Below are 26,207 nucleotides of genomic sequence, written 5' to 3' on the forward strand. Positions count from 1 at the left end.
TTCAAATCTGACACACTCTTAACCCTGGTACATATTACTATATCTAAGCTCCTATTCAGATCAGTAGCATTCTGCAAGCTGAAAATCTACACTGTGTGGTAGATATAGTGGAAGACTAATGCATAGTAATAAACCCACCGAACATTGTGTATTTGGAGTAGCCAGTTTTCAGAGTAAATAACTGCTGTGTTTTTGTTATTTATTTATGAACAACAGAATACAGAAGTCCATTTTGCTGCCAAAGAGTTACATTTTCAAAAAGTTAAAATTAATTAAAACTGTGCAGCTAAAACCATATTCAACGCTTTCAAATTTTACCTCTAAAAAGCAGCAGAAAACTTCAGTTTTTAATGAAGCCAAGTCCTCTTTATAAATTCAGTTTCAGCGACTACAAAATATGGAGTTATATTTAAAATAATTAAATTATTTTTGAAGAGGAAATACTTTGTTTTCAGGATTGCATGCTAAGCTTCAACCCAGAGCAATTTCTAAACTCTTGAAAGCAGGATTTTCATAACACAAATGGCAACTGTCTTTACTATAGCTATACTAGCAAGTACTGTTAATATTAAAAAAAGCTATTATGAACACTTCCATTTTTAATTCAAGGACATTTCTTAAAAATATGTTAAATGTTAGTATTTTATTTTATACATTTATAAGTTTAAAAGTACAAGTTTTGCTACTCTAAGCAATACTAAATACCAAAAAAAGAAACAGATGGCTTTTGGTCTTGTGCTCTAGTTTCCTTGTCACTTCTCACATGATCATTATAACTGAATGGAAAAGAAAATATGTTTCTTCCATAACTACAAGAAACCTGTCACCTAATCAGAAAAGACACCACTATCTTCAACTGCAAATAACACTTTTCAGTATTGACCACACTTTACATAAAATGTACCTGCAGGATAAGAATTACAGCTGTATTATTAAGAGAAGAAATATGAGAAGTGGAATTATGCATGCAGACACTGAATCGAGCCCATGCTGCAGTTAGGGAATGAAGACTGCCAGGCATTGTACAATAGATCTTTCTAGGTTTCGAAAACATTCAGAAAACTGCAAAGCACTGCACTTCTGTTTTTATTTATTGTAATAAGGCAAAGGACATTATTAATAAAAATCTAACTGCTCGGGAGTGTTTGAGAGAATGACACTTTTTGGAGGTCTAGCTTTCCTTATTTATTTCAAGAACTTTCATTTAATTTTGTTTTACATAAGACTCGATCCATCTTCATGTTAAGGAAAATTAGAATAACAGCAACAAAAAAGATGTCTACTAGATCTGTTTGCAAAGCTCCCACTGACAACTGGAAAATCTGAAAAAGTTACACCTTAATGCACCAGCTGTGACAATCTACAATATACATCTCATTGTCCCACCTTGAACACCTCTAAAAGCTTTATACAGTGGAGTTGTGGTCCAATGCTTAAAAAATTGGACTGGGAGTCAGGAGTCCTGGATACTTTTCCTAGCTCTGCCACTAACTTGTGTGATTTCAGTAAGTCTCTTAACCTTTCTGTAACGGAGTTTACCCAGTTGTATAAAAGGGGATAACAACAGCTATTAATCTGCCTCAGAGAGCAGCTGTGCAGCATAGTTCATATCAGTTATATGCTTTTGGATCATTCATGAAAAGTGCTAGATAGGAACAAGTACTATTTTTTATAGTGATTTGCCAGTATTAATTGCAGTTTGCTTCACGGACCTCCTCTAGGATTTCAGAGCCCAAGCCTGGACCTAGGAGCTCTGCAGATTGCATGGATTCTGCAGCCACAGAAACTCTTAAGGAGGAAGCACCTCTCTAGGGCACCCATGAAGCAGTTACATGGACTGCCAAATTCTTTCCTAGATACTGGAGTAGCAGGGCCCACATGATTGTCTCATATGGCAATCAGATGCTAGGAAGGTGCTGAGCATGCACAATACCTCTCCGACATCCGGAAAGACATGGGCTCTTCACTGTCTTTCTTAAAGGAATCTGGGGGAACCTTAAAGGATCTGTATGAGCCAAAGACAGTGTCTTTTCACCAAAACAAAAAGGAGTACTTGTGGTACCTTAGAGACTAACAAATTTATTTGAGCATAAGCTTTTGTGAGCTACAGCTCACTTCATCGGTTTTCACCCTAACCCTAACCACTGAGGCAATGAACTTTGCACACTGAGCTAACTTTTACTAACATCGAGCATCCCATTGTACAGTTTACACAGTTTGAGGGTCTTACGTGCCCTAGAGATCCATGACAACTGGGGTCAAGATTGGTCTGTCAGTTACTACAACAAAAGACATTGTTCTATTATTTTGTGGGAAGAATACTTTTCAATAAGATATGTGGGAGCAGCTGAGATTGCTGCCTAGGCTTGTAATGGATGAAAATGCTTGTGTCCTAGTGCTCAAATGACCAGCAAAGCATTCTGCAGCTCATCTGATAGCAAATTTTGATTTTAGGACTATGTTTAAAAGATTCCATGGTTACATAAAAAGTTTTAAGCTTGTATTTTATCACTCGATTTCAGTGGGGGCCAGATCCTCAGCTGATGTCAACCAGTAGAGCTCCATTAACTAAGGATCTGAGCCATGGTTTGCCCACAAAAGCATACAGTAATAAATACAATGATAAATACAAGATGAAAACTCTATTGAGGGTTATTTTGCAATATACCATTTTTTGACCAATTTTTTACAGCAGACATGGTTTCAAGTTTATAGGTTACCTTTTCCAAGATAAAATATTATTAAGAATGTTTAGAATTCATAATGGGATGTTGTAATTTGTACCCAGTGGCACCTCCATCAGAGGTTGAGGGACATGCTACCTTAAGCTCAGACATTTTTAGACCTCTGTAAAAACAAATGAATTTCTTTGCTTTTATTGGCTTAAGTTTCACCCTTTATGTTATGTCAATCTAGATTTTTTTTCTTTTTAACATGACCCTTTTTCTCTTTCTTGGTATATGCCGGCATTACTTGGAATAGATTGAACTGTAAGGCTGCCTTCTCCATCGACTTTCCCCACTATGACTGGCTGAAGGCCACACCACGATTTATAATTTATTCTGTGAATCCATCACTGATTTTGTGTGTATGTTCTGTCTAGACTGAGGAAGGGCAGAAAGTCGCTCAGCCTAAATCTTCTCAGGAGCTGTCAAAGAAAGAAATCCTTACGCGTATACAAGAAGTAGTGACTGCTCGCTTTAACACCATTGCACAAGAGTTCAAAGATATCGATTGTGAGAAAGTTAATACAGTATCAAAAGAGGACTTCCGGGGTATTTGCAACCGTCACTTTCTGCTTCTGACAGACGAACAAGTAAGAAAAGTATTGATTATTTAAGTGTACAGCTAACTAAATTGGCATAGAGTATAGGGATGTGCATACACATGCTAGTGTGTATATGCAAGTAACCTGATATTTTTGGTGCAAAACAAAAAGAATTGGAGAACATTATTTCATGAATATTTATTGCTGCAAGAATGAGGGATTGCTTTTTCAATATTATCTGAGTATGTGCGTGAACTACAATAATTGCAAGCTCTCTAAAGGTAAGCAGTATGTAGTGCGTCCTACACTAGTGTACCAGCAGAATACATTCAAATTTCAGTTGCACAAATCTTTAGGCACACTCTTAGGCCTACAGTCCTGATGAGGATTCTCTCTGTCTTTGTTGCATAACCATTCATTTCTGGTGCCTCAACAGGATCTCCACTGGTTAAATTCTGTTCTCAGATACACAGTGCAGCTTTCATTGAAGTCAGTGGGAATTGCACACATGTAGCTGAAAGCAGAACTTGGTCCCATGGGTCCAATTTTGCCCTAAAATATATGGTCACAACTCCTATTGACTTAAGTGGAAGTTACACCCATTTATATGAAGGGAAAATTGAGCTCCAAGTCTACTTTTTTCTTTTGCATCTTCTGACCATTTGTAAAGCTTTCTATGTGCCAGATCCTGCAAGCCAGGTTGGAAGTCAAAACAGCTTGATCTAAGGGTCAGATTCTCAGCTGATGTAAAGAGGCATAGCTCCAGTTAAGTCAATGGAGATAGATCAGTTTATACCAGCTGAGGATCTGGCTGTAAGTGTTTTATTCAAAGGACTTTATTAGGTCTGCACTGTACACTGGTGCACAAGATGGGAGAGGATGCAAGAAGTCCTCCATCCTTGTGCCCTGTGCAGTGTCTGGATACAGTAGTAGTCTTTATATCTCCCTGAGCCAAGGACTTCTCAAGTCCAGGTGTACTGCTGTTCCCACATCAGCCATCATACGGGTTAGCTGAGTTGACTTCGTCATGCAGAGACAGAGATTACATCCTCTGCAAGGGTGGCATAACGGACTTGCTTTCCAAGGGACACTGAATACATTGTATCTGTCTGAGCCACAAGGACTCCAGGAATTTCTGCTCGAGTGGCAAGTTTCTGCCCTGCTCCCTAGCAAAATCTGCACACAATTTGACTGAAGAGCTTATCCCATCTCGATTCCATTAAATTCCTGTACTTCCATATCAACAGAGAAATCTGTAAAAGTGCTTTTATCATTTGTGATTTTTGTTTGCCATCAGGTGTTTTTCTCTTGGCCAGATAGATACCCTCTTGGCCGCTGTATTTTCCAACATTTGCTTGACTGCTTCAGTGAATATTTTTTCAGGTGCAAGATGTGCTTTTGATAGCCCCTGATTCAGAAGTATATTCCATAGGACCATGTGCTGCACTGACTTACTGTTGCCAAGGTAACTACAGTTCACCCACTTCGTAGACAGCTGCGTTCCTTGCAATTTTTCAGTTCTCTGACTCTTCATATTCACATATGTTGAATAACCATATTTCTTGTTCTTGAGAATGACTCAAGAGTATTCAGATTACTTCTGTAGGCACTGGCTAAGAGATCAGCTCCTAGAGGGAACTGTGGGAATTCATCCATGATGTCTGGCAGTGGTACACAAGGACTCCTTCATTTTCTTTATTGGAGTCTTCATAGGTGTCTTCTGTCATTTACTTGTGTTAATAACGTTACTGTCTGACTGAGCTTTCAGAGGAGGCTTCACCAGCGTCAGTCAGCAAGCAGGTGGCTTTGGTTTCCATGCTCCCCTTAGCATCCTAAAAACAAATTCAAAGCAGGGGGAAAACTAACAATCGGGGGGAAGGCAAATAAAAGCTGAAAGTCTTCGAATACCAAGACTTATTGGCACAGTTCAGCAGCTCCATTCTAACCTCTTTTGGATGGACACTGCTGCAGATTCTTCTTTGGATTGTGGTGATGTTCCCCATGAAATAAGTGATTTGTAAACAGAAAACCGTCCAGTTACTGGCCATGTTCCTGGTCATACAGGTCCCTGAGCCTGTGTTTTCAGTGACATCTGGTCAAGGGTTCCTTGCAGATGGGGTATGCTGCTATGTCTGATCTTCAGTCCCCTCAGCTGAGGTGCATTGGCTGGGGGGTAGTGTGAGGTTTTGCTCTGGGTTCCTTCTGCTTGGGGTGCCCTTGGTTCCTTGGTTCTCTAAAGTTGAAACTGGTGCTCTTTATCCTGCGGTCATGCAGCATGAAGGTACTGCAGGTACTTGCAGTTTTCTGTTGCTGCTTCTTTCAGACTGATTGTTTTCTTGTACTGTTGATCTATCTGTATCCATCCGTTATTTCTTGTCATAGACTTTAGATTGTAAATTCTTTGGGACAGGGACTGTCTTTTTGTTCTGTGTTTGTCCAGTGCCTAGCACAATGGGATCCTGAGCCACGACTGGGGCTCCCAGGCATTTACGATAACACAAATAATAAATAACAACAGAGGCAGGCATAAGAGTTAGTTGCTGGCTGGTTGCTAAGCAACTAATCTTCTTTCTCAGCAGCTGTTTGGTCTCTCATCCTCCTGGGGCAAAGGAAGTGACAGTGGTTTGGGGCTTCTCTCTAGGAAATTTCTTCCACTGCTCAGCTACATTTCTAAAGTTCCCACTGGATCAGTCAGCTGCAGCCTCAGTGGAGCTTTTTATGCCCTGACTGCAGGTTGAATTTGGCAAGAATGACTCTGATTAGCCTGCAGTGCTGAGACAATGGAATCCAGCCCCTCACCCTCCTCCCAGATTCTGTATCTGCTAAACCAAATATGGATAGTGCTGCAGCTTCCTTGGCTGGAGTTATTGTTATTCTGTCAGAATGGGATTTCTGCTCCAAAGGCAGGGTGGATAGAAAAATAGAAGGCAGCCTGAGCTGAGATTTCAGCAGCTCAGCAGCTGTCCAACCTTCCTGCTTCACAAGAGCAGCCATGTCATGATGCGACACCCTGAAAAAATGTGGATCCTCCAAACTATAAAGAATTCCTCACTGCTTTCTACAAAATGTCCTGAGTGACTTTTTTCAAAGCAGATACATCTGTGGATTTCCAAGTCCCTGCATTTCACAGCTGGACTCCAAACTGTGGCCAAGACTGTGGCCCTGTGGCATAAATTTGATCTAGTTGGTACTATTGAAGTCTAGTGGGATGACTTGGATGATTGGAATGTTAAAATAATGATTATAACCTATTTAGGAAGGATTGAGTGGGCAAAATGGGAGGAGGAGTGGCTCTTTATGTCAACAATGGCATTACCTGTTTCCGTGTCACTGGTAACTCAGAAGAAATTGTCTTAAATGCTTATGGATTAATGTCCTACAGATAAAGCACAAGATGGCTATGAGTTGGTGTCTGCTACAGACCACCAGATGACACTAGGAAACAGGATAACTGACTTCTCATGCACTTATCTATAATGTATAGTGAAAAAAGCTGTGTGAACTTGAGGGACTTCAGGTAGAGTAACATATGCTGGAGGTTTCAAGCCTCATGTACTAAAACATCCTTGGAGTTTCTAAATGTTATAGATGACAATTTCCTAACTCAAAAAGGGGGGATTCTGTATTAAATCTTATCTTGACAGATAAAGAGGAACTGATCACAGAACTAAAAATTAATGGTAGGTTAAGTATGAGTGATCATGACTTGATCATACTTATAATGTGCAAACAGAATAAAGTCTAGATCAGAACTATCTCTACTTGGTGCTTTAAAGGGTCCAATTTCACAAAGCTGAAAACAATCGTGAGCCAAATCAGCTGGGAGGAAGAATTTAAACAGAAAAATGTGAATGATAAGAGGGAATTGTTTAAGGACACTTTACTAGATGCTCCAAAAGCCACAATCCAACAGAGGAGGAAATAATATATTATAAATGAAAGAAAGGGGAAGTTGATAGTAATGAACATAAATCAGAAGCTAGGAATTATAGAAAATTGAAAAGGAAAGCAAAGGAACACAAGGAGATATCTATGGCTAATACAGAGTTGATGACACTAAGACGGTTTTTAAGTATATTAGGGACAAAAAGAATCCCAACTATGGTATCAGTCCTTAATAGATGGAAATGGTAGAATGATCAATAATAATGCAGAAAAGGCAGAACTGTTGAATAAATATTTCTCTTCTGTATTTGAGAAAAAAAAACAGATGATGTAGTCATATCATATGAGAACAGTTTTCATTCCATCTCAGGAGGATGTTAAACAGCAGTTACTAACGTTAGACATGTTTGAATCAGCAGGTAACTATCATCCAGATAACAATCAATGGAACAATGGGGAAGACTGGAAGAAACTAATATTCTGCCAGTATTTAAAAGGTATAAATGGGATGACCTGGGCAATTATAGGTAAGGCTACAATTGGAATCCGTGACTTCCAACAACCTCCGTGACTTCAGCCTGTGATGGTCAGGAGCCCGGGAGTTCCCCGCTGCCCATGGGGGCAGGGAGCTGCAGGGTACCACAGGTGGTAGGGGTACCCTACAGCTCCTGGCTACTGCGGGTGGCAGGGGAACCCCCAAGCTTCTGGCTGCTGTGGGTGGCAGGGGAACCCACAAGCACCCTGAAGCCACAGATGGTAGGAGAACCACCTCGTTCCCAGCCACTGCGGGCCCCCAGAGCTGTAGGAGATACCCAGAAGCTCCCGGCCCCCGCAGCTGGTGGGGGGACCCCTTGGAGCTGCGGGCAGCAGAGGTACCCTTCAGCCCCCAGCTGCTGTAGGCGGTGGGGACCCCCCACAGCTCCTAGCTGCTGTGCAGCTGCCCTGCAGATCCCCATTTTGTCACAGATATTTTTAGTAAAAGTCATGGACAGATCACAGCTTCTGTGAATTTTTCTTTATTGCCCTGACCTGTCCGTGACTTTTACTAAAAATATCTGTGACAAAACCTTAGCATTAATTATAGGCCTGTCAGTCTGACATTGATCCTGGGCAGGATAATGGAGCAGCTGATACAAGACTGAATTAATAAAGAATTAAAGGAGGGTAATATAATTAATGCCAATCAACATGAGTTTATGGGAAATACATTCTGTGAAACAACCTGTAATATCAAGTTTGGATGACAAAAGTAGTAGTGTTGATGTAATACTTAGATTTTGGTGAGGCATTTGACTGAGCCCTGGACAACATTTTGATTTAAAAAAACTAAAATGATATAAAATTAATATGACTTATGAAATGAGCCTGGAACATCAACCCCAGAGGAAAGTCCTGACAGAAAACCCCAAACACTTCTTCATTCCAAGTAAAACACTCAACATGACAGCTAAAGAATGGGCCTAAAACCAGACCCTAGGTTGGGAGGGAGAATGGGCAGTGCCCAGTATCAAGGTATGAAGTATTTCACTTTCCCTTTTTCGGAGCAAAAAGCCTCCCCTCTCCAGCTGAAATAACCTCCAGCTTGGATTCCATAGTCTTTAGAGTAAAAAAGCAGTCAAGGGGGAGTGGGAGTGTTTTACAGCTAAAAAGGCTCAATAAGCAGATGACAAAATAAAAATATTGGGATGGAAATTCTGCCACCCATAAAACAACTAGCAGAGTGGTCCTGATTCTCATTTACACAAAGGCCCCTTTATACTGCCAGATATTATGTAAGAAAGAATCAAGCTCTGTCTCTCCAGGTGATATTTTAATATTGAAAGGCCCTGCAAAGGCATGCTTATATATATCTATATGACATTGCCATGGCAGATCTTTCCAATCTGTATACAGCAATCTCTGCTCCTAACACAAGACCCTGCTGTTAAGGCTGTTATTGCTCAGAGTCTTTACTCAAGTGTTACTAATGGTCATAGCCAGGATAGGGACACAAAGGAAGTTACCTTTATCCCTTTCTGGATGATGCCCAATTTTTAATTACTATTAGAAAGGCTCAGCTAGAATCCGCGTAACACTATAGATGGAGTATTTCATATTAAAAATAAGTTTCACATGGTCTGGTCATTCTTCATGAGGCAATGGAAAAATCAAGACTCTGTTGTCATGGACCTTTTTGTAAAAGTAGAGGGGTTAGCCATGGTGCTCTTGCCAAATTCCAGTCAGGTATTTATAGTGTACCTACCTAAAACTCTCTCCCTCCTTTTCTGCAGTTTTCATTGTATGAACATTCTTCTTCTCTTCTTGAACTCAACTGTTGCTATATGCCATCCCAAAAGTGGCTGTAATATTTAATGTTTGTAAAGCACTGCTGAAAAAAAGATTAAGTCAAGAGCAGTTTAAGGTTCACAATTTGATTATATTTAGAAAAAAAATCAGAAATGAAGGCCTTAAAAGGAGTGTTACTGCCTACTGAAGCATGGTTTAGTGTGACTCATTTGACTGTGAAGTCTGATACCCTTACTTACATTGTTTAGTGTTTTATACCATGAGTAGTCCCATTTAAGTTAAGAGAACTACTTGTGGCATAAAGTACTATTCAGTGTGGATAAGTTTATTGCAGTCTGGTCCTTAGAATTCTGTATGTTGCCATTGGGCCAGATTCTTTATTATTATTTGATTGTGGTAGTACCTAGGAGCCTTAGTCATGGATCAGACCCCATTGGGCTCATAGCTTGGGGTCTGATCAGAGAACAGAAAGAGCCCTGCCGCAAAGAGCTTGCAATCTGAGTATAAGACAAGAGACGACAGATGAATGTAGATAGACCAGAGAATACAAGGAAACAATGAGATTGTATTGGTCAGCATGCAAGGCAGTGGTATCAGCATACCAGCAGCCCGTTATTTATTTTTTTTTGGTCAGCATCACAGAACTTGAAAGTTTTAAGGATAGTTTTGCAGCTGTTTATGGGGAGCTCCACTTAATATATGGGGCAGCACGGGAGAAACCACAAGGTGCCTGTTTGAAAATTTAACAAATGTACCATGGATGTTGACATAATGGGTCTATCAAAGGCAGGTGTGATGTCTCGATAGTGAATGAGAGAAGATGGGTGGGGTGAAGGGCCTTCAAAGTGAAGACAAATAGCTTTCGTTTGGTATGGTAGAAAAGACAGAACCAGTGGGAAGATGCAAAGTGACAGGCTAGGAACATGACCTTTGCAGCAGCATTCTGAATGAATATGAGCAGGGCAAGATTTCATTGGTCAATGCCAGGGAGAAGTTTGTTGCAGTAATCAAGGGGTGAGATGGACAAGAGTGTGTGTGGATGGATAGGAAAGGCTATCTGTTAGAGATGATATGCAGAGAGAATCTGCAAGATGTAGATATAGCCTGGATGTAAGGATCTAGAGAGAGGTCCAAGTAAAAGATGGCACCCAGGTTGTGGGCCTCAGTGACTGGCAGGATAATGGTGTTATCCATGGTGATCAGGAAAGGAGATCGGTGAGTCTATGAGGTAAAAGATCAAGAGTTCTGTTTTAGCTATGGTGAGTCTGAGCTGATGGCTAGACATTCATGAGAGAAAGACAGGCTGAAATTTTAGTTTTGACAGAAATAGACAAGTCTGGAATAGTGAGGTAGTTCAACTAACTTACTCTACTAGTAATCTCATTGGAATCAATGGGACCATTCATGCAGTGACGTGCTATTCAGAATGAATAATAAGGTTCAGGGGTGCTGGAATAATTGGCATAGTGGTGGTGCTGAGAGACACTGAACCAAATTGTAAACCCTGTATATGATGGAAACCACTTCAAGCTGGGAGGTGCAACAGCACCCCCAGCACCCCTAGTTCCAGGACCTATGATAAGGGTACCATAATCTGGCCCCATCTCTTCTGAAATAATAGTGTGTATTATACCAATGCAGTTCATGACACTGTATTTTACCTATATAAGGCTGTAAACTGCTGTAAAGTTTTCCTACAGCATTCATTTAAGTTTTGCGAGGAGACATTTTTGCCTTCAGAGTGAAACAAAATTGTTGATGCAAATACAATAACTGAAAAATCTGAACAGCCTGTTGAGATGTTAGTAGAATTGAGGTGCACCTGGTAGAATGAGAAACTTGCTTCATGGTACTTAGACAGGATGCAGGTGCACCATGCATTTGATTTACATTTTCTGTTAAAGCATTCTTATATACTGTAGCACAGTCACTGTGTCTAATCAGAAGGTTTAATGGTCTTAAACAGCTCACTAAGGGTCCAGTTCAATTAAAAAATGTCCTACAGAATCCCTTTTTCATTGTTTTCCCAGACTTACACTGACTTCTACAGAGAAGCTGTAAATTTTTTTATTAAATTGGGCCCTAGGATTCCTGTCATTCCAAGTCACTTTCTCATTTTCCTTTCAACATTTTCTGTAACAGTCTGAGTATGTAATATACTTTTCCAGCTAGCGTTTACAAAAATGGTCTTGTGCTTCTCCATTAGTTTGAAAACCTCTGGAATACAGTGCCTGCTGATGCCAATGGAAAACTGAAGTACTGTGATTTTTTGAAGAAGTTCAACTCCGAAGTAGTGACAATGCCATCAGATACTCCAGCCACGAACAATGCTGCATTTTCTTCCAAGCCCGCTACCCCTGCTGAGCCTGGGTCACGGTTACCTTCTCAGCCTTCACGTCCCAAGACAGCATCTTCTCCTTTAGGTCAAGTAAAAGTAGGTGTTTGATCACTTAAGGACTTTTCTAGGTTTTCACTTTTCTGGGTTTATTAAGGGCCTGATCCAATACCAATAGAAGTAAATGAAAATATGAAAAATGAAAATGACTTCACTGGGCATCAGATCAAGCCCAAATGTCTGTTGAGAAAAGCTTTGGCACTTTGCAGAGAATTTGGGATGATAAAAAAAATGGACTTGATCCTCAGTAAATATAAACTGTGTAGCTCAACTGAAACAAATGGCGTTATGCTGTTATACCTGCTGAGGATCTTGGCCATTGTCTTACTAACTCACAAATGAGTCATATTGTAAATAAATACCTGTTATTTAACATAGGACAGTCACCTTTGTGGGAACAAAGTGAATAGGCCCAGCCATAAAAGCTCAGCTGCTGAAAAAGCAACATAAAAAATGTAAGATTTTTACCATAGGTCACCAGCCCAAGCTAGTATTGACCAAAAGTTATTACCCTCTGATAGCTGCTAGGCAGTCTCTAGGAAATGTATTGGTGGTCTGAGTCCAGTTTTCGGTAAATGTTTACCTGGGTCACAAAATCTACCATCATAATTGGCAGCCTTCTCTTCAGACTCAGCACAGAGGCCAAAGACTGAATGGACTGAGGGACTAACCTGGCCCCATCTCCCATTTTGGTTAGAAGCACCTTGACAGGGCAGTGTAGGCGAGTTTTTCCAGCTTTCCAGGACTGCAGTCTCCCGGAATATCTCTCCGGCATCTCTCCCAAGCACTAACATTCATAGAAGATTATGAAAATCTTAAAAGGAGAAAGAATGAAAGAGTTAGCCAATATTCCTCCTGACAGTTTGAATCTCTTGGCTGTATATTCTTCTAGTCAGCAACTTATAAATTCTTCAGTGCTTGGAAAAAATGATTCATATTACTGCTGACTATACTTAGATGGTTAGCTTTTGAAAAAACACTAGCCAATTGAATAGACTTAAAGATGCAACAAACTTCCCACAGTTGGTAAGTCTAAAAGCATTGGCCAGTTGTGAACTTGATTATTGTACTATCTGTAAGTCATTCCATCGGAGAGGCCTGACAGTTGGTCACATGCTTCATTTATGACCAAGGGATTGATCCAATTCTCACTGAAGTCAACGGAACTTTCCTCATTAGCTTATGAGCTAGACCCAGAAAGATCATAGAAGAGGAGCACAGGCCCCCCAAAATGCACATCTCTTGAACATCCCCAGGTCAACCTCATCACCACTCATCTCCCTAGAAGTGCCATCGTGGCTGTGCATAAAATCAGTGTGGGGATCATGGCCAAGATTTATGATGTAAGCCTGAGATCTGCAAGAATACACAGCAAAGACCCAGTGAATATTGCATTATACTCTGGCTCCCTTCACAAATGTCAGTGGAGCTCACACCATACTGCTAAAGGCTGAGGGCTCACAAGCCCATGCTTAATCCCTCCTTATTCTCAGAATGAATCATAAATTCTACTGAGTAAGGAACCTACTACAAAGAATAATTGTTCCCCTTCTCCCTCTTCTGCTTCTGAGGAGAACTCCCCTGTGGTGATCTGTGAAGGGAAAGAGATGGTTGGAGAATATACAGGGAACATACTCTGCACCCTTCCAATCCTTTTCTCTTGTAATGGGGTTTTACTGTTCCTCTCCATGCTGCCTAAAGGGAGGGGAATATATGACCATATTTTAGGTAGGCTTGGCAGAATTCAGGGTTTTATTTTATAATTTTGACATAATATTGATGTTTATTTTTAAGCATTTTTGACATCTATTAATTTAGATTTTCATAGTTGCAGGAAATTACAGGGAGAACATACAAGGGGGGGCAGACAGCAGTTATTTAATGACAGTAGATATTGAGATTTTAAAAGTTAGTTTTATAACCATTAAAACACAAATTGTCAACACTACATGTCGAAATCTACAAAATAAATATTCTTATATCAAACTGTATTAAATTCTTAAGCAGTATTTTTCTTACTTTGCCTGTCTGTAAATTTCAGTTATAATCTATAAAATATTTTTGTTGGGTTATGTGTATATGATGAAATTGTTGTTTACAGACATTTACTGATAAAAATCGAATACTTTCAAGCCTAATTATAAGGTTCTTTCACTTACTGTTAAAATTTATAGTAAGCAAATTAGTATACTTGCTTTAAATTGTCACTATCCAAGAACTTGTGCATCGATCTATTTATTGTGAGATTGACATCAAATGACATTTTTAAAACAAATATATCTGCCAGTTAAGGAACAATGGGTTCAAGGGGGGAATATATACAACTGAACTATGAGTTAAGCAGACTCAAGAAATTACAGACAGAAAAACACTCGGTAGATTCAAGGTAGATCAATTTCCAGCCTACTAATATGTTCCTCAAAGTAGAAGCATTTTTACTTTAATGCTGACACAAATCAGATCATAAATAAGGATGCTGCAAACATCCTAAAGTTATGAAGCACTAGAACTGGGATTTCTTTTAGTGTTTTGTCTACATAAATATTCAAATTTGTCTGTTACTTTAGACTCCAATGTCCAGCCGGCCTCGTACTGCAATGGCATGGTCCCCACCTTTACTGAACTGCGAACCAATAGAAAATAAAATAAGAAAGATCATTCAACATTCCTGGAGAGAAATACTGAAAGACTGTAGAGAGAAGGATGTTGACCGGCTAGGAGAAATCTCAACATCCGATTTCTTAGGTTTGTTGCCATCTGAAAATTGTGTTACCTCATGTTAAAATGTGCTCCAGTTTTTTTCTAGGTGCCAGTCTATGGGATAACCCTGCCCTTAGCAAGTGGTATCAGCTGCATGAGTGATCCAGGTTCTATTATGCTATTGTAATGCAGAATTGCTCAAGTGAGGTTTGGGGGAATGCACTGCTCGGCAGACTTCGCTACTCATTTGAAAGGGAGAGCCTGGTTTTAGGTGGTGTTTGTAACACAGCATAGCATATGTACTGGAAGACTGGCCACACTCCCCAGCAGAATATTCCCTTGTGGAGCTGGGGAGCGATAGTAAGTACAGGCCCCGGATGTTTTTCCTAGCGCTCCCTCAAGTGGTCCTCTTGAAGTCAATGACAAGACTTTTATATATTTCAAAGGGAGCAGAATTTCATTCTTAGATAGGTATGCTGCTCTTCTGCTATGGAGTCGTGGGAGGACAATTCTCTGTGCCCTCTTTCCCCAATCAGGGTATCTGCATGGACAGGACAGACTTTTGGCCTAAATAATAGCATATAGATTCGTATGCCATTTGTATAGGAACAGTTACAGCTCAACGAATATTGGACTTATTTCTTGCATTGTCTTTAAAGTTTTTATCACTTACCTGTTATCCTGCTAAATGTGAATTCTTTCCTCCACCCCTATGTATAGCAGGATCCAGATAATGCATTTATGTGACAGTCACTGGAACTGGTGGCCTGTCAACATATACCTAATAACTAGTCAATCCAATTTTTGTTTTAAAACAAAAGTCACCTATTTGCAAGGATGGCAAATTGACTGTCATTTGTTATTTCTGTGTTTCTTTCAGCCATTGCAGAGAAGTTCAGTTTGGATTTAAGTAAAGAAGAGGTTAGCCAAATAGCAACAAAATATGACATTAAGAACAATGACAAATTTGCATACTGCGACTTTCTCCACAGCTGTGTCCTATTAATGAAACCACAAGAAAGTTCATTGCTACAAAGGATGATCATTCAGAAGCCACGAATATCGGTACATTCATGGGTTTGTCTAGCTGTTTGTGGACAGTTTCTGATGCAGAAACAGAGTATTTTAGGGCCTGAGCCTGTAGTCATTGTATGCATAGAATCCCAGTGACTTTCCATGGAGTCCAGTGACTTCAGTTGACTTATTTTATTCATGTGGTATTTACTTTAGTCGGAGCATCTCCAGAATCAGGCCCTATGTGTCCGGTTCATAGTACAATCTAGATACAGTTTGATTAATTATCAGCAATTGACCATATCTATAAACTTTAAAAAATGTGTTGAGAGGTATAAGAAAGGCCTAGAGGAAGACAGTTTGGGCTGATGAGTTTCAGGGTTAGATTCTGTCTAAAGGCAACAGAAAGCGGGGGGGGAGGGGTGGACTGTCAGGAAGCTGGTTACTCCCAGAGTCTCTGCTTCAGCCCCAGCCCAGCCCAGCCAGAGAGAAGCTGTAATCTGTGCCTCTTGTCAATGGTCTTTTAAGGACAATCTGCCAGCTGGGGATAGCCAGTGTGCATTGCACTCTGTCTACTCGTCATGACCTGCATCCCCAGCACCAGCACACATGCTTCCAGCATGCCCCTTGTACCAGATACAGGGAAGAGAGATGCATAGAAGCTAGCTGTTCCCAGCTGGGCATCCCCAGCAGGAAAGTTACAGGCAGTTTAACCTGCAATGGCACCCCCTGGCATATCTGGCTTCACAGGAACTATCAATCATTCATTATCAGTATGGAAATTAAGGCAAAACTATCAGGTTTTGCTTCAGACAATTTCAGATTTTTCACATGAAGTTCCCTTTATGCACAGATTTGATACGGTGAAATTCTGTCTCAGAGCTTGGGATGGAAAGAGCCATAATTTGAGCTCTTGTCTAGTATCATTTTCTGTTTATTAATTTAAGTTTATAAAGTATAATGAAGTGCCCATCCCATGTTCTGGACACCTTTACATAAAGTAATTTTCACAATAACATTTTTATAAGAGATTGCTCCACTGTATACAAATTCATACCAATAGGCATAATAAAAATAAAATAAAACTCTTTGCATGACAGGAGCAATAATAAAAATACCCGGTGGCTCTCAACCCCCTCCTTTTCTCAAAAGCCAAATAAAGTTTGCAGGCAACACAGAGACTCAGGAATTATAAATAATGAAGAGGACAGGTCAATAATAGAGTGACCTGAATTGGTTGGTAAACTGGGCTTAAGCAAACAATCTGAATTTTTTAATATGGCTAAATGTAAAAGTGTACATTGAGGAACAATTTAAGAATGTAGGTCATATTTTCAAGATGGGGGACACTGTCCTCAAAAGCAGTTATTCTGAAAAAGTTTTGGGGTGAGGGGGGTGGATAATCAGTTGAAAATGAGCTCTCAGTGCAATGCTATGGCTGAAAGGACTAATGCAATCCTTGGATGTATACACTGGGAATATCAAGTAGGAGTAAAAGAGGTAAAAGGACCTTGCATTTGGCACTGGTGTGACCACTGCTAGAATACCGTGTGTAGGTGTGGTGTTCACAATTCAAGAAGCATATTGATACATTGGAGAGGGTTCAGAGAAAAGCCATGAGAATGATTAAAGGACTAGGAAACATGCCTTATAATGATAGATTCAAGGAGTTCACTTTATTTAGCTTACCAAAGAAGAACCTATATGAGAAATAAATATTTGATAATAGGCTCATCAGTCTAGCTGCGAAAGGTATGACACCATCCAATGGCTGCAAGTTGAAGCTAGACACTTCAGACTGGAAAGAGGGTGTACATTTTTAAGTGAGGATAATGCACAGATTTTGCCACAGAATGGGATGGGGTCAGTTTCAACAGCAAGGTTAACCCCACATTAATCTCACATTAGCCATTGGCACAATTCACCAACAGTTGTGGTGGATACTGCATCACTGGCCATTTTAAAATCAACAGTGGATTTAAAAATAAAGATAAAATATGGTCTAGTTCAAAAGGAATTATTATCTACTGCCTGTTATACAGGAGATCGGACTGATGATCACCATGGTCCCTTCTGGCCTTGGAATCTATGAGAAGCTGGGCCTTTAGCTTCTGTGGAGACATGCAGACACTGAGCTATAGAGAACAGTCTGGGTCCCACAGCCAGGGTGAAGGGCTCTCTTTATACTGTAAACGGTCCACAGGGGCCCTCACGATAGTTGACGTAAATTTACATTAGGCAGCTGAGTTAGTCGTGATGGGACAGCAAATCCTTCCTTAGCTTTAGACTTCCTGAGATTAAGGTGAATTTCACCAGCTGTACAGTGCTGTCTGTGCACTTACTGCACGCCGTGGTAGAACTGGAGTTTCCAGTGCCCTGTGCAGCCTGCATAAAGCAACTATGGTCTCCAGCCCTGCACACTGGCTGGAATAACAGCTGGGTGGAGGGCAAACAGCAGCCCCTACCAAAGTAAAAAACAACAAGAGGCAATAAATTCTCTCCCAGTTATTCCCATACTAGATTTTGACTGTCCTGCCCCAGCTATTCCAACTATAGAACTGTTCAGAACCTGGTTACAAGAAATATTATATAATGGGGCAAGTATTCTTTTTTACCCTCCTACTGTGCTTGGCTGATGAATTTAGCTACCTTCAGGCAAAATTTGAATATGAAAACTTGCAACCTGAACAGTGAATTTTCCAAAGAGTTATAAGTAACTGAAAACAGAGGCTTGGAAGGGGAGCAGTTGTGTGACTTTAATTGCTGCTTCTCTGTAACATGTATAAAAGCAGAGGCCTTTGTTTAAATATATATATATATATAATCTGATAAAGAATTACACTAATTTTACAAACACACACAAATTTTGGGCTTTAACAGTGCTTAAGTGTTTCAACTTCACTTGCTGAAGAATATTAGAAGGTGAAGAGAATCTAATAGCATTTATTCTGCACCACTCAAGGGTACAGTCAGTCTTTGGTACAATCAGAATTTCACTGTAACACCTTTACATTTCAGCATATGCCTGCACTCCTCTACCATGCTCTTTATATTAACAAATGCCCATCTTTCTCCCCCACCCACCCCACTTTGCTAGAGGAGTCCTGGACCACAGAGCCTGACATTCTTCAATGCAATGCTAAGAATTCAACCCCAGATCTTGCACTGCTGGAGACCGATGAGACGAACGTTTAAATCCTATGATGAAAGTGGGAGCGGGCTGTTAAGTGTTCAGGATTTCAGGCAGGTAAATTGCATTTACTAATCTAAAACTAACAAAACCAAAAAGTCTCTAAATAACCTTACCGAAACAATTTCCAAAATCATGTCAACTATAAATTTGCAGATTTATTTGCTGTGACATTAATACTGAGTACTAATTATAATGGCAATCACCCTCTTTCCAATGCATATGCAAGCGCATGACTTCTTTCACACCAGAACTGAAAAAAGTGTTCTTTACAAGCTCAAGAGGGAGAGAGGGAAGCAGGCTGATGAGGAGAAATCCTTTCTACCACGCCTCTCTGCAGCCACTACTACAGCCTCAGGATGAGCTGGTATGTTCACTTATGAAGGGGGGAGTAGCCTTGTGTACTCCTCCTTATCATAAGGCAGCCCAGCTGGAGTACCATCCTGTTGCAGGCCACAGTTTGACAGGTACACCTGTCTCAGTTTCTCCTTCAAGTCCCCCGCAAACAGTCCAGAGAGTCTTTTTTAGTGCAGATAGCCCTTGTGGGTTAGTTTATTACAGAAGAAAACTCCACACACATAATTCCAACACAGTAATCCAGGCTATACATTAAATACAGCACCAGGACTCCTCAGCACACCCCAGCTCTCCAGCACAGCCCTCTCTAGCCCTGGGGCTTCAGTTCTCTGGCTCCAAGAGCCTTTAAGTATCACCTTCTACTGCTCTTAGCCTTCATCCCCCTCCAGCCTTCCCTGGCTCAGGACAGACAGCTAGGTAGCCCCTCCACTAGCTTCCTAGACCTCAGCCCTGGTCAGGTCTCCTAGCACTGGCTCTGCCTGTCTTGAAAGTCAGCAGGTTAGCCTCTCCAGTAGCTTCCTAATAATTCCTTCCTCCTTCCCAAGAGGGCCTACTGAGAGCCTTCTACTCACTAGAGCTTTTCTAGAGACTACCACTCTCCTGACTTCTCCTATCTACCTCTTTCTCACTGATCTTTTATTGCTCCCGGGTGCTGCCACAGCCCTTTAATTGGCCAAACTGGGAGCACCTGTTCTGGCACAAGGCCACTGGATCTGCTTCACTTACAGGGGCCAGACACCCTTGTATAGGTGGAATGACTCTATCCTCTCTTTCTGCCCCTGTCCTTGCCAGTGGAACACAGATCTGTGGTACATAGGGATATGTATCCTCTGCATGGGCTTCTTAGATCCAGCACCTTGCCAAACAGCAGAACCACACCAATTTCAGTGTCTTCAAGGCTGCTCCCCACCTTCAGTGCCTTGTAGCACTGTGAGGCCAGGGATTAGTGCTGTACTCCTGGATTCACACTGCTGGGGAGTTTGATTGCTGCTTAGCTTACATTTTAGTTCTTGTTTCAAGATCCTTGACATTTCTGTAAATAGAAATCAGACTCATAATATGAACTATGGGAACTACCTCCATTCACCAGTCATGTTGCAAGGATAAAAAAAAAGATGCATGAAGCTGTTTAATTAACATTGAGTCCAAATGAGATACCGCTGACCTTCTCCACCTGCTGTCTTTGCCACTTAAAACATTTGGTAAAATAATGGGTCAGTCCTCAACTGCACCAGGTAGTTAGCCATCGTGCAGCTCCCCACTTCCTGAGGCTGCCAGGAGCCAAAACATCCCCAGGTGTAACTTAAAGCAAACTGAAGACCTAAGGGCAGAGGTCCCATAGAAATTGCTCTAATGGGCTGGGCTCAGTTAGAGCAAGGTGTGGTCCAGCCTTACCACATATATGTTCTTCAGACATGCCACTACATGCAGGTTGGGGAGCAAGATACATAGAGCTATATCAGCTTTAGGCCTGAGGTTTCCCCTATATGAGAGTAGCTTTCTGGTTGCTTTGTACTATCTCAGGAGTGTATAGCTACTGCAATAGGGGTGAGGATCTGGCCCACTGTATTTTTTGTGTAATGTCAAGTTTGTCAAGCATTTGGTAATAACTTTTTAACTCAGGCCGCTCTATCTCAAACAATTTATTTACATTAAGAGAAAAATGAAACCACCCCATTTCTGTGATAGGATCTACTAGGGAACTTGATTTTTCCCCTGCAATACATAAGTGCTACTCTTAAAAAGTTTTCCTTAAGATATTACAGACAAAAAATAAATGTGTTGCATAACAGACTGTGCTCGGCAAGTACTTGGCCTCAGCGGCTCCTTAGATTCCAGTTGATTTCATGAGGTCAGGAATTAAATGCAGCATAAGCAATAGAAGTGCATTTATATGTATTAAACGATACGCATTGAGCCAGGCAATGTTTTGTTAAGACAGTCAAATTACCCCCCAAAGAAGGGAGAAATCAGAAATGGGGTTGCAGTGAGGAGTGATTGAAGTGAGATGATGTAAGATAAAAGAAGTGAGCAGAGAGATATTTGGATAACTTACAGGAGGGAAAAGCTCTCTGCTATCAGCACTCTCGTAGTTATCAAGGCTGGGAGATATATGAAAGGGAGGAGCGAACAGACTGACCACTTTTGATACCAGTGCTCTGCATAAGCACTGAAGTAGACACACATACGGATATGTGGCTACTGTAATACCAGCACTATAGTGATTTCAGATACTGGCTTGGCTTAGACTTATCTGAGTTTCACATAAAATCAGTGGCAACCAGTAAAGTACAAAAGGAGTTACCCAGATCAGAAGATGTCAGGTGCTGGGGGACATCCTGTAGACAACAAACTATTGCAGAGCCAGTGGACAGCACCTACAGGTACCCTGCAGGATGTATGCTTTAGAAGCACCTTAAACTCTAAAAGTAATACTAAGAAATAAACATCTCTTTAGCCTTGGTGTCAAAGGCATTAAGGGTCAGTTTTTTAAAAGTATTTAGGTGTCTAAAGATGCAGATAGATGCCTAGTTGGATTTTCAAATCATCTAGGCACCTAACAATCATCGAACTCAATGGGAATTGGGCACTTAAGTTCTTCTGAAAATCCCACTGTACACCTGTCTGCGCTTTAGGCACCTCCATACCTTTAAAAATCTGGCCCTTAATGTCTGTCACATCAGGTACCACCTGGTCAGTAGTGCTCTCATTAAAGTTTAAGGAAAGAACTCTTAATATTGCTCTTAGGAGAATTACGGCACTCAGTGCCCCTTTAGAAATGCATGTTACCACATACATAAGGGTTCTCACAGGTGGAGCGAGTAGATCTATTGGACTGGATTGTTCCTTCTGCTTCTTCGGGTTCAGGGGACCCTGGTCCCCTAAGGAGGGTGCAAAGGGAGAAGCCACTGTTGGTTAGCATCATCTGCTCATGTGGAAGCCCTCTCGTGGGTGTATTATGTTATTCAGTCTCCACCTGTGGTGAGAAAGTGGGTAGGCTGCTAGCTATTCTCAATGGCACCATCACCTGGATCCCTGCCGAGCTTCTGAGAGCAATTGCTGCTTGGGCCAACGTACAATAAATCACTACCCAAGGGAGGATTCAGGAGCAGCCACCAGGGTAGCTATGCTGGCACAGGAAAGCTGGGAGGCAACAGGAAGATTCTGGTCTTCACAGATTTTTATGAAATTCGAGACCGTGGGGCTGAACCCTCAGGCAGTTTTGCAAAGGGTTTACGAGAGAGACTTACATGGTGCATTGGCCTGTGCGAGCCCTGCGCCCAGCACTGAATTTCACCCTGGGCTCCTAACTTCACATGAGCAATGTGGGTGTTAGGAAATTGTAGAATCCCCATCACTGGAGGTTTTTAAGTACAGACAAACACCTGTCAGGGATGGTCTAGGCAAACTTATCCTCCCTGAGCCCAGGGAGATGGAGTAGATGACTTCTTGAGGTTCCTTCCAGCCCGGCCTCTCTATGATTTTATGACATTCTGTGTATTTTGCAGGTGCTGCGTCAGTATCACATCAACCTGACTGAGGAAGAGTTTTTTCACATTTTGGAATTTTATGATAAATCATTATCTTCAAAAATTTCCTATAATGATTTCCTCCGGGCATTCCTGCAGTAGGAAATGGAAGGTGTCATCAAATGCAAGAAACTACAGATAACAGAGCTAATGACTGATTTATAATTTCTGATTTCTAATTAATAAATTAACCAACCACAGCCTTTCTTGCATCAGCAATCTCAAAATACTTATAATTCTGACAAATACAGTGGCCACAGGTTGTAGAGGAAATCTACATGGCAGAACTATTAACAGTCACATAATCCATTTATCTGAGAAAAATGATACCACTTAAAGTTGTTATAGTAATGATTCTTAAGACCTTACAGGCATCTGCAAAAGAAATACATTTAAGAAAAATCTTTTTTCTAATTAAAGAGTTTTATTAATTAAAACCCCTTTTTTAATTTCAGTAAAAAGGTTTGAAAGGCCTACTATTCACTTTTATAAGATAATAGAAATAATACATTTGGAAAATTATATTATCCTTCATTATTAGAAAATTGTCTGCTTTACAATCTGTCTTCCCCCCGCCCCCCCACTTGACTATGCAGTGACATATTTATATCTCCAGTAGCTTTATATGTTGACATGGAACAGCTACTCTACTCTGAACAGATACACTAGCTGTGCCTTGACGTGTCATCTTTTTCCACTGAAACTTTTCTCCATAGTTTTCCCATATTAGAACATACAAATGGAAGTTAAAAATAAAATTAGAAAAAGCTAATTCGCTATTCACTATTGTATTTGTCACTGCAAATGTGGAAGTGTATTACCACTAATGTGTGTCTCCTCATATTAACCTTGAGGTTTATTTTTATGGATAAACTATTTTTTATAATATATAGTGCACTAAAAGTAAAAAATCCAGTTAGATTTATTGGTTTTGCAAAAGTGAATAGTTTGAGCACCTATTAGAAAATTATGGGAAAAGGTTTAAATGGAAAAAGGATAACATGCCAAGACACAGCTAGTGTGTCTATGGTATATGTAGATTTTAAAAGCGAAATTAAAAGATAATTATTTTGACTGCCAATCTCTTTGGTAAACAATGAACTTATGATAAGCAGGTTCTGTTTTCTGGGCTTCTATCAAGACTCAAATGGGTACATTCTCTCAGTAACCATTAGGTCAGTACATCTCTTTGTGGCATCTTGGATGTGTTCTCTGCCGCCCAGTCCTTTTCACTGATCTACTGAAGAGCTCTATGTCACCACGATATGTGGTTGCTTTCCATGTTTCTTTGCTTTCCTTCAAATCAAAAATAATTTTTTAAAAAAGGGAAAGAAACATCTCAAAGAACAAGTTCTACATTTATAAGTGAGTCTCTTCACAGTCATTGTCTAGAAAGTGATCTGTGGTAGGATGTTTGAATGAAGGCATAAAAGGTGCAAACATGTTCTATACCTAACATTTTTAATGCATTTACAGCAACATCTTAAAAGAAGTTGGTAAAGTAGCATCAAAGACTTCAATACAAAGCAGAGTAACTACTAACTGGGAATAATGCACATCCAAACAATTTCTCTTTCTTATTGCTGGTGAGCTTGCCAGCCATTACTATGGGTCTGATCCGAAGACTGTTGAAGTCAGCTGAAAGATTCCCACTGACTTTAATGGGCTTTGAAACAGGCCTTATCTGAGGAAATACTTACTCTCATTTGAAACTTCAAAGAAGATGTTTGGTGGATTTTAAATAAAAAGTGTTAATGAGACTTGGGGTTGTTTGGCTTTGGTGATTTTGGTTCTTGATCTCTAATATCAATTATTTTGTTTATCATACACACTTCAGGAACACTTGCTATATATACACAAGGAATTATACTTGAAAATTGATACACTTGAAATAGTAACACAAAAGGATGCTTCGTTACATTTTCTTTGAAAAGTATTTGCCACATATAAATCCATACATCAGAACTGCATTTAGTGCTTAGGTATATGACTAGAATGATGTAAGGGGTTCTCTTCTACCAACCCAATGTGCAAAAGTTCCAAGTTCCATTTACAGGTAATTTATACGGATTCACATAAATAAAAGAACCTAAAATCCATTTCACCTTTTTATGTTTAATTTTATTCTGAAAACTGCTCTCAAGACATTCCTTTTTTATGAATATTTTCCAAACTTAATGTACATCAGTCAATGAAATTCAAATGCAATATACCCATACTGAGTTCTGTTATTTCTATGCTGTTTGCAGTTGTAAAAGAATTAATTTTCACCAAATTTACTATTTGGAATATACCTAAACAAAATATAATAAAAATCAAAACTTGACATAATTCTTTTGGAAGTAGGGATGTTTCTTTATTGATATGTTACTTACTAATAAGAAAAAAAACCTAGAAGTTCAGTAAATTTTCTTTCGAGTTCCTATGATGGGAGTGTGATAATTTGGTCCGATTTTAGATCAAAAGCAATACGAACATCTCCATCTCTTTGCTACATTATGGCATGCAGCGCAGCTACTGTGATTCATGTCGGAGACAGGATTCATCTCCTTGCTTCCAATCATCTCGGGATCTGTGTTGTCTTTGGGAGAAATGGCTCCGGGAGGGGGCGTCTCAGGATTTCTTGACACTTTATGCCAGTATATTTTTCATTAGTGCTACTGGCAGGAAAATCAGACTCAACAACTCCAAAGGGATTAAAGAACAATCTTTTTGCTGTAAAAACAAATCAAATCATGCTGTTTTTTTTAGTGAGTTCTTAAAGGCATGGATGGCATTTGCCAACTGTTTATCCAACCTCAAAAACAAACTGAATTTCCACTGCCAGCATTTTGAAATAATCTGGGTAAACTGCTACATACATAAACTTTGCGATAGAAGAGGGTTTGCTTTCTTTGATGTTTTTTTGCAACTGTTATCAGTAAACAATGGTCAGTCATTCAGCAATGATTGGCTGGCACCGATTCCATTTGTTTTCGCTAAGAGATAGATAATGTCAATGGAATTGACCATTATCCTGTGATAATGGTCTCCTGCTGCTACATGTAAATGCTGAGGCAAAGCTGAAGCAGTTATGAAAATAAATGTCAAGGCGAAGCTCAGAAATTTATTTTCAAAGCAGAAGGACATTGATCCTGAGCCTGTTACAATAGCTTTACTTCTTTTATGCCATCGGCTGTCACTCTAACAGCACCAGTATTGGCCTGATAATGCTACACCAATTGCTCCCAGTGCTATTACTGACCTGCCGTATTGACTTACCGAGGTATGTTTCAGCCAGCCAGAGTAGCTTGTCCATTGTAATGAGTTTTTTTTAGGTATACTCCTCTATAAAATACAAACCAGTTTGTAGGTTGAAGTTTTAGGGCTTGAGTCTGACTGCAGCTGTGCCTTAGAAGAGCATCTAAGGCACAATTCCCTCTGTTCCTCCCTTGCTCTTCGGTGGATAGGAACTTGTGATGGCCTATACCAATAGTCAACTACCACCTCCTGCCCTGCTCTCTGTGTTGCACCACTCACTCTCATGAGTGATTGGAAGGTATGGAGCAAAGGCTCCACCCATTCCCTTCCCCTTCCCCTTCC

At 40.3% G+C, this 26,207-nt stretch overlaps 1 protein-coding gene across 2 annotated transcripts in view; it reads left to right on the top strand.

Annotated features, from left to right (window-relative positions):
- The window catches only part of EFCAB6 (EF-hand calcium binding domain 6), a 153,835-nt gene extending 128,891 nt beyond the window's left edge, over window positions 1-24,944 (top strand). For both annotated transcript variants that reach the window (XM_043538022.1, XM_043538023.1), the window contains 6 exons: window positions 3,104-3,316; window positions 11,646-11,873; window positions 14,402-14,579; window positions 15,415-15,599; window positions 18,646-18,795; window positions 22,605-24,944. In XM_043538022.1, the coding sequence (XP_043393957.1) occupies window positions 3,104-3,316; window positions 11,646-11,873; window positions 14,402-14,579; window positions 15,415-15,599; window positions 18,646-18,795; window positions 22,605-22,727 (1,077 nt within the window). In that variant the 3' untranslated portion in view covers window positions 22,728-24,944. The remainder of the gene's footprint in view (window positions 1-3,103; window positions 3,317-11,645; window positions 11,874-14,401; window positions 14,580-15,414; window positions 15,600-18,645; window positions 18,796-22,604) is intronic.
- The last annotated feature ends 1,263 nt before the right edge of the window (window positions 24,945-26,207 follow it).

This window comes from Chelonia mydas, chromosome 1, assembly GCF_015237465.2.
Source record: "Chelonia mydas isolate rCheMyd1 chromosome 1, rCheMyd1.pri.v2, whole genome shotgun sequence".
NCBI lineage: Eukaryota > Metazoa > Chordata > Testudines > Cheloniidae > Chelonia > Chelonia mydas.